Genomic DNA, 9,131 nt, shown 5'->3' on the forward strand with positions numbered 1-9,131 from the left:
GTTGTTGTTGTTGTTAAGTGCCGTCGAGTCGGTTCCGACCCATAGCGACCCTGTACAGGGTTTCCAAGGGTGTAAATCTTTACGGGAGTATAAAGCCTCATCTTTCTCCCGCGGAGCGGCTGGTAGTTTCGAACCGCTGACCTTAAGGTTCGCAGCCCGATTCGTAACCACTACGCTACCAAAGCTCCTTGCACATAGTTTATTTAAAATGCAGGGTGATCAGACCAGATTACCAAATGGTGGATGGCGACATCATTCAGAACTGCCAAACTATCATTACATAACTGTCAAACCACTGAGAATCATATTCCAGCCAACTTGACACATAACTCTAGCCACAACCAGCGTTCCTCTCACCTCATGCCTCCCACCTCAACATTGGTTGTTAATGTTGTTAATGTTGTTAATGCGCAAAGTTGTCAGAGTATACATTTCTTACTACTGTCAAAGTATGAAATGTCAGATAATGAGATAGTTGGTGAGGAGTAAGAGTATACAGAGATTTGCTTTTTAAAGACCAACGATATTTTTGCCAAGAAGATGGCTAACCACAACATTTTAAGTTCCATGTGCTCCTGATTCACATTGGGAACTCTTGTTATTCAAACACATCCTCTGGGCTTCAAGGGCAGAGACATAGTGTTCATGCTGGCCGATTCTGAAGTATCCAAGGATTGCTGACTCTTGGTGAATGGTTTTGCCATCTACTTATAAATCTGGTCGATAAGAAGCATAAATGCAACCCAGGTAAGATTTTTTTTTCCTGGTCTGAAGGAGTAAAATGGGATTAAAACAACCATGAATGTCTCAATTATGTTGAAGAAATGCCATAGAAATGATTCTAAAATTGTTGTTGTTAGATGCCATCATAGTGACCCTATGCACAACAGAACGAAACACTGCCCGGTCCTGGGCCAACCTCACAATCATTGCTATGCTTGAGCCCATTGATGTTGCCACTGTGCCCATCTATCTCATAGGGGGTCTTCCTCTTTTTCTCCCACCCTCCACTTTACCAAACATGATATCCTTCTCCAGGGACTGGTCCTTCTTGAAAATACGTCTGAAGTATGAGAGAAGAAGTCTGGCCATCCCGGCTGTCAAAGAGCATTCTGGCTGTACTTCTTCCAACACAGATCTATTTGTTCTTTTGGCAGCCCATAGAACTTTCAATATTCTTCTCCAACACCATAACTCAAATGTATCAATTCATCTATGGTTTTCCTTTATTCACTATCCAACTTTCACATGCCTATGAGGTTACTGAAAACACCATGGTTTGCATCAGGTACACCTTAGTCCTCAAACTGACATCTTTGTTCTTCAACACTTTAGAGAGGTCTTGTGCAGCAGATTTGCCCAATGCAAAATGTTGTTTGGTTTCTTGACTGCTACTCCCATGAGTGTTGATGGTTGATCTGAGCAAAATGAAGTCTTTGACAACTTCAATCTTTTCTCCATTTATCACGATGTTATTTTTTGGTCCAGTGGTGAGGATTTTTGGACCCACTTAATTTTGGTCTGGTTTTAAAGCAGATGCTGTGAACAAAAACAGGATTTAAAGGAAACAAAATGCCTATAGAGAAAAATTTAGCCAGAGAAACAGCTTTTCCCGGATATGCTGAGTAATAGAATCATAATCAACTGATGACAAACAACCCAATGATTGTTGTTGTGAAGTGTTGTGGAGCTGATTCTGAGGAGCAGCTGGTGGTTTGACCCTCCGACCTTGAGGTTGGTAGGTCAGTGCCCATCCTAAAGTGCTACCCCAGAAGTCCAGTATGCAATTAAAGTTTTGGTCTGTCAAAATTAATCTTCTATTTTTACATTTTTGTAATGTAACTAGTCTTGCTAAGCAGTGTAAAATACCTTCTTGTAAACAAAATCACATAGTTCAAGGAAATTGCTATTTAAGAGAAAGCTTGTAATTCTGGAATTAGCTATCTTGCAGTTCTGCAAGAGAAAGATGAGGCTTTCTGCTCCTGTAAAGATTTATAGCCTCGGGAACCCTATACAGGGTCGCTATGAGTCAAAACTGACTCCATGGCATACCACCATCCATCATTCTTAGTCTATGGAGTCCCGGTGTGGTGCTATAGGATAAGCACTAGACCACAGGTCAGTTTGAACTGTGAGGTTAGTGGTTCAAATCCACCAGCTGCTCCTTGGAAACCCTACATAGGGTCGCTATGAATCTGAACTGACCCGATGGCATTTAACAACATTATACAAAACCCCAGATGTTTCTGAGCATAGACAGGGCTGTTTTGTGAGGTAGCGAAGCTCCCACTGTAAGCTCCATGACTCTTCGGACAGAAAAGCAAACCACAGTAGGCACTGTGCACGCCTGGGCACCCAGCTTCTGCAGTATAGAAACCTGACTGCTCCCGATTGCAACAGAACCTCGGCACTCTTTTCATGCTACCACAATACTGCACAAACGTAAAAAAAATAAAATAAAATGTTTATTTACAGAATAAGCAACACTGAAATGTGGCGAGAGCTGGCGTCAGGTACATTGCTGAGTGAGCCAGACTGAGAGAGGGGGGTGTGACTTTGACACAGGAAACTGTTGGCAAGATTTTAAAAATTCTTTTTTATATTTATTGAAGTTCAAAATAGATGAGTGAAGTATTTCCAACATAGCAATTAGCAAAAAATTTAGCCTGAGCGTATTAGTTTCCCATTGCTTCTATGACGCATTACCACAAACTTTGTGACTTAGACACATCGGCAGGTTAGGCTGACAGGCGCGTCACATGGCTAGAATCAAGGTGTTGGCAGGACTGTGTTCCTTTCTGGAGGCTCCAGGGAGAATTTGTTCTGACTCCCAGTGGGTGCCTGTATCCCTTAGCTTGTGGCTCCTTCCTGCATCTTCACAGCCAGCAGCTTTAATGAAAGCCTCTGACTCCTCTCTTCTTACCCCTCTTCTACTTTTAAGGACCCTTGTGATTACATTGGCTTCATCTGGACAATCCCAATAACCTCCCACTTCAAGGTCAGCTGGTTAGTCACTTTAATGCTATCTACAACCTTAACTTCCCTGTGCCGATACTGTAACATTATCAGACATTTTCAGGATTAGACATATTTAGGGAGGGCATTATTCTGCCTACCACAGTGAGATTCCACATTAAATACACATGCAACATACATGAAACACAGCACAGTGTGGTGTTTTGTGGCAGTGAAGTAATTATCACGACGTTACCTTCTTTTTTAGAATTGATCTTTTGCATCGATAGAAAACACATGGCCAGATGTGACAGTAACAAACGAGATGTCAAGAACTGTGAAACAAATTGTACATTACAAAGTAGTGGTTGTGTGTGAGTGTGTGTGCATTTATATACATATAACTGTACGTGTGTGCATGTCTATATACATTTATGTAGACGTATATACATATTTGAGTATACACACACAGTTTTAAAGTTCAACAAGTACTTATGCAAAGTCAGTAGGCCACAAGGACTCCTGGGAAGATGATGTTTGTTAAACAAGGCCACACGGATGTTTCTCCAGAGTCTGTCTGAGAAGAGACTCTTAATGAAGGCCTTAAGGAGTAGAAGGTAAACATACTCTTTCTTTTCAGGTCGGTGGCTTCTCCTGAGTTGCTTTCTTCTCCCTTTGTTTTCCTGCAGCTGTTGTCATGTGCAGCGACCAGAGAAACTTTAAGAACAAGGTCAAACCATCAGTTCACAGGTATCAGAGCAGCTGCTTTGTGGCAAATCAGAGACAAAGAAAAGCCCCCTCACACAGCTCCATCTCTGAGCACCTATCATTCCCGACCCCATCTGGAAGCAGCTGAAACACCAGTGCTGGTCTTGGAGAAATCTCTCTGTCACAGCATGGTTGGAGCTGGTGCCCAGTCAGGCTCAACTCAGAAGATGGGGATGAGATAGTGGTGGTCATCCTCGGTCAGCAGAGAGATCTCCGGCCACTCTCGGAGAGGCTGCTCTGGGTAGCGGACTTCAAAGTGCTGGGAGTTGAACTTAAAGAGTCTGAACACTTTGATTTTTACTTCCAGTGAATAGCCAAGTATAAACATATCAATCTGGAGATGAGATGAAAGGAAGGTCACACACACACACACACACACACACATTTTCAAATTCCCCCCCTCCCACCACAGTGGGGAAAAGTGCTCTCCCTGGCATGGTGCTGCAGGATGAGGCGCTGTTCCCTGGAAACCGTGTACGGGGTCACTGTGAGTTGGAACTAACTCAACAGCACTTAACAACAACATAGTTTATGAAATGATCCACTGATTTAAGACCCATGCACAAAGTGCAGAATAGGCATAGAGATGGGAATGAATGCTCATTACTGGGAGGAAGAGGACTAGAAAGCCACATCTCTAGCAGTCTCCGAAAATATCGAGACATCACAGGGAAAAGCTCTATGGGAAAAGGAAAAAATGTAATGGGAAACAGAAGAGCGCTCACCATAAAAAAACGGCCTTGTTTTCCACTTAAGTCAATGTGCATCAAGAGAGGTCTGATCATTGTTTACCTCCCAGGAAAGCCAAAAAACACCAAAACAGAAACACTTTTCCAAAAGGATAAAACCTTTTTCTGTGTCTTAAACATTTTCAGGCACTCCCTTTATCAGCAGTGATTTGCCAAATTCTCTCCTTCACATCATGGCATTTCCTGGTTAACAGCTGAGTGCACGGCCACCCAGCCCCCCAGAACTGGAGCTCAGAGAGACACAGCCACCGCACAGGGCAGGAGGCCGAGACTCGTTTTCTCTTTGTTGGAGGGGCACTGATGTCAACCAACAATAGCCGCTGCAATACCAACAGTGGTGCATGTTTGGTTTTGTTGAGCCTGGGACTATCATGAATGGGATCTCACTTCACAGCAACAAGAACAATTACAACATCAACTGACCACCTCTTTGCCATTGACTTCATCCTCACTGAGCACCAAGTGTTCGGGAATTCCACACCATCCTCAATCTAGGGTTCACGAGGGTCTGGGACCACTTACCTGCTCCAAACCACAAGTGTCGCCTATGGAATTCAGGTGATTCATCATGAAGCTCAAAGGATCAGACGATGTTTCCCTGGAAAACAGAAGGCTAAAAGGCCTAGGGATGCCTTGCTGAGCCTTCATCTGTTCATACACCTCAGTGACTTGGTACAACATGATGAATTTCAAAGCTTCATAAAGTCTGTATTCCAGAATCGCATCCGAAAACAGCATGTTGCATTTATTTCCTCTCTTATGGTAATCTTTCATCCCACTAAATTCTGTCCACTAAATACAGAGATGCAAGAATAAAATTTAGAAGGGGAAATGACATCCATTTGCAAGTATTTATAACAGAAACTGGAGATCTAAGGGAGGTGGTACATAGATTTCATTTTATATCTTTTGGTCACTGTTTGGTTCCCCCCCCCCCCAAGCAAACTAACAAACAAACCACAAGTGTGTATTACTTTTACAATGACCAACTGGTTGAAACAGAATAATTTTTAAATGTATACCACCTAGTAGATACGATGCTCAGTAAGTCAGTTACCTAAAGCTGCTTTGGCTAGTTTGGTTATACAAAGACTATCCCAGCCAAGAGCAGTACCAGTATCCCTTAACACTCACAATATGCCAGGCACAGCTCGGAACGTTCAACATGTACTGACTCCTAAGTATTAACATGTACTGAATCCTCACAATAGAGAATCTACCAGAATCAGCTGCTATCAAGTTGACTCCAACCCATGGTGACCCCATGTGTGTCAGAGTGGAACTGTTCTCCTCAGGGTTTCCAATGGCTGAGCTTTTGGCAGTAGATCCAGGCCTTTATGCTGAGGCTCCTCTGAGTCCACTCAAACTGGGTTAGTTCCTGAGCATTTTAGCAGTGTACATCACAATGGATTTCACAGATAACAAAACCGTGGCACAAGGATTTCTCAAATTGGCACTGTAGGATAAGCACTAGACTGTTAATCACAAGGTCAGTGGTTCAAACCCACCAGGCATTCCTTGGAAACCCTATCCAGGGTCGCTATGAGTCAGAATTGACTAGACGGCACTCAACAACAACAGTTAGTGGTATGCCCAGGATTAACTCAAGAAACCTGCTATCTATTGAATTATTGCTGTAAAGTGCCATCAAGTGGGTTCTGACTCCTAGTGATTCTGTGTAGGGTTTCCAAGGAAGGGCTGGTGGAGTTGAACCACTGACCTTGTGGTGAGTAGTGCAGTGCTTATATTATAGCACCACACCAGGACCAGGGATTGAATTATGTCCCCCAAAATATGTGCTATAAATTCTAACCTCTAAATTTTTTATTGTAACTCCCTTTAGGAATAGGCTGTCCTTGTTGTGTTATGAAGAGGCAGGATTTACGTTGTTAAGCGCCGTCGAGTGGGTTCCAACTCATAGCAACCCTGTATAGGCTTTCTGAGGAGCAGCTGGTAGTTTTGAATTGCCGACCTTGTGGTTCAAACTGGTCAGGTGCTTATCCTACAGCGCCACAGCCTTAGGGAATTTTCCATTTGTTGTTGTCATTAAGTGCCATCGAAGTGGGTCCAACTCATAGTGACCTTGTGTAGGGTTTCCTAGGAGCAGCTGGTGGGCTTAAACTGTCGACCTTGTTGTTTGCAGTCCAGAGCTGACCCTATAGCACCACACTAGGACTCCTGGATTAGGCTTAGTGTAGGGTGTAGTTTAAGTCTATCTCTTTTGAAATATTTTGTTGTTAAGTGCCAACAGGTCAGTTCTGACTCATAGAGACCCTGTATAACGTTTCAGGGGAGCAGCTGGTGGGCTTGAACTGCCAACCGTGTGGTTTGCAGTCCAGTGCTGATCCTACAGCACCACACCAGGAGTTCATATTGGAAATATAAAAGAGATTAAACAAATAAGCAGAGCAGAGATGGGGAAAGAGAGATGCCTGGCCACATGGAGATCACCCTGAGGCAGAAACGCAGAGACAAGGACCGTCTATCAGAGCCGACAGACAGAGAAAGCCTAGAGCCAGAACCCTGGACTCAAACTTCCAGCCTCCTAAACCGTGAGAGAAGACATTTATTTATGTTCGTTAAAGACACCCACTGTGGTATTTCTGTTAGAGCAGCTCTAGAGAATGAAGACAAGCCCATCTCTACCTGTATTCTAAGGCAGGGAAAACCTTAGTCAAATGATGACATCTATGTGTTCCCCAACTCTTAACAGGATGCGTTCCAAAGGGCATTCGTGAGCACCTTGTCTGGAACTGGCACCACAAAAGCACATGCTTATTAATGCTTCCAAGTCGGACACCCTCCTTAACCCATAATGAGCCCAATTATCTAGAACAAGGTCATTCTCATTCATTCCCTGGTAGAAGAAAGACCAGCAAGGAAAGGCAACATCAGTTGCTAGAATTTCCAGCCTGCATGCCTACTTCTCTGCCATTCAAGACCTTTTTAAAGTGCTGAAGAGCAGAGATGTCAGCTTGATACTAAGGTGCGCCTGACGCAAGCCATGGTATTTTCAATAACCTCATATGCATGCGAAAGCTGGACAATGAATAAGGAAGACCGTAGAAAAATTGATGTTTTTGAGTTATGGTGTTGGAGGAGAATATTGAAAGTGCCATGGGCTGCCAAAAGAACCAACAGAGCTATGTTGGAAGAAGTGCTCCTTGGAGGCCAGGATGGCCAAACTTCGTCTCTCATACTTCATCCCTCATATTGTCAGGAGGGACAAGTCGCTGGAGAAGGATATCATGTTTGCTAAGGCGGAGGGTCAGAAAAAAGAGGAAGACCCTTAGTGAGATGGATTGGCAAAATGGCAGCATCAATGGGCTCAACTGTGGCAACAATAGTGAGGTTGGCCCAGGACGCGGCAGTGTTTCGTTTTGTTGTACATAGGGTCGCTACGAGTCGGTACTGATTCGACTCGATGGCATCTAACAACAACAACATCCCTACCTACCTATCAGAAAGGGACACGTTACTTTTAGAGGATGTACGGGGAGCCTTCCAAAAGTTCATTGAAAACAATCCCACTCTTTTCACTTCATTTTCCCACAGGCATTCTGAAGCCCCCGTGTGTGCTTTCATTCTGAGTTTCTCTCTCAGCACCCACAAGCACTCACCTGCGTTTTCAATAATTCCACGCATTTACGTAATTTTCCAAACACGTTTGAACCTGTATATTTCTCAGGACCAAAACTGTATTGCTGGATCCAATTACAACCTTGAGAAAAAAGCAGCTTTTCAGGGAGCTTTAAAAGGAAATAGATGCCGATCATGTTAGTACCTCTCTGAGAACATCATGCCAATGGATCCCAATTAGCAACTGTCATTAAACAAAGATAACAACAAAAGGCAAGTGAAAAAGTATACACTCATTTTTAACCCTTTTTTAAAGATTTGTGGATTATTTGATTTTTAAATCCTTAGTGGTACAGTGGGTGACACTGAATTGTTTTCATCTTGTCTACATGGGTCTGATAAAAAGAGATGGGGATAAGATTCTTATGATTCGAAAGTGAGTAATTATTATCATGACTGATTGCAACTGTCACAACTGTAAAGGTAGACGTTGTGTAACAAAAAGGGGGATGTATTTAATCTTACAGTCCAGAAACAGAGGACCCTAGGACCATCAAGGGAGAAGACCACAAGCAGAATGTGGGACCCTATCCAGAGAATAAGTGACATCAGAGATGGAGGCAGAGATGAGGACATGGAGACAGAGAGCAGCTGAGGACTCTAGAATCATGGGAAGAGAAAAGCTGTGTGCTGGCGGCCAGAAGGCAGGCTTGCAGAATGTGCCCTTTGTTTGTTTAAATGATTATATATTTCTGGGTACTTTTGTGTACATTAAAAAAAAACACAGAGTGAATAGAAGTAAATACTGTTGAATGATGATGCATGGAGGGGATTGTAATCATTGCAATGAAGTGAAATACAATAGGATGAGTGTAAAACTGATGTTCTCCCATGCAAACTATCACTCAATTCACAATAAAAGCTTATTAAGCTTTTATTGTGAATTGAAAGTTATATATATATAAATATAGATATATAGATATTTGTTGTTGTTGTTGTTAAGTGCCGTCAGTTCCGACCCATAGCGACCCTATCTAGGGTTTCCAAGGAGCGACTGGTGAGCTTGAACTGCCAACCTTG

At 43.1% G+C, this 9,131-nt stretch overlaps 1 protein-coding gene across 1 annotated transcript in view; it reads right to left on the reverse strand.

Annotated features, from left to right (window-relative positions):
* Positions 1-3,883: 3,883 nt before the first annotated feature.
* Positions 3,884-9,131, reverse strand: part of FAM105A (family with sequence similarity 105, member A) — a 48,215-nt gene continuing 42,967 nt past the window's right edge. Inside the window, exons 6-8 of the mRNA XM_006874157.1 lie at positions 8,093-8,221; positions 4,995-5,264; positions 3,884-4,057 (exon numbers count right to left, since the gene is read on the reverse strand). Of these exons, the coding sequence (XP_006874219.1) occupies positions 3,884-4,057; positions 4,995-5,264; positions 8,093-8,221 (573 nt within the window). The remainder of the gene's footprint in view (positions 4,058-4,994; positions 5,265-8,092; positions 8,222-9,131) is intronic.

Source organism: Chrysochloris asiatica, unplaced genomic scaffold (assembly GCF_000296735.1).
Source record: "Chrysochloris asiatica unplaced genomic scaffold, ChrAsi1.0 scaffold00264, whole genome shotgun sequence".
NCBI classification, from domain to species: domain Eukaryota; kingdom Metazoa; phylum Chordata; class Mammalia; order Afrosoricida; family Chrysochloridae; genus Chrysochloris; species Chrysochloris asiatica.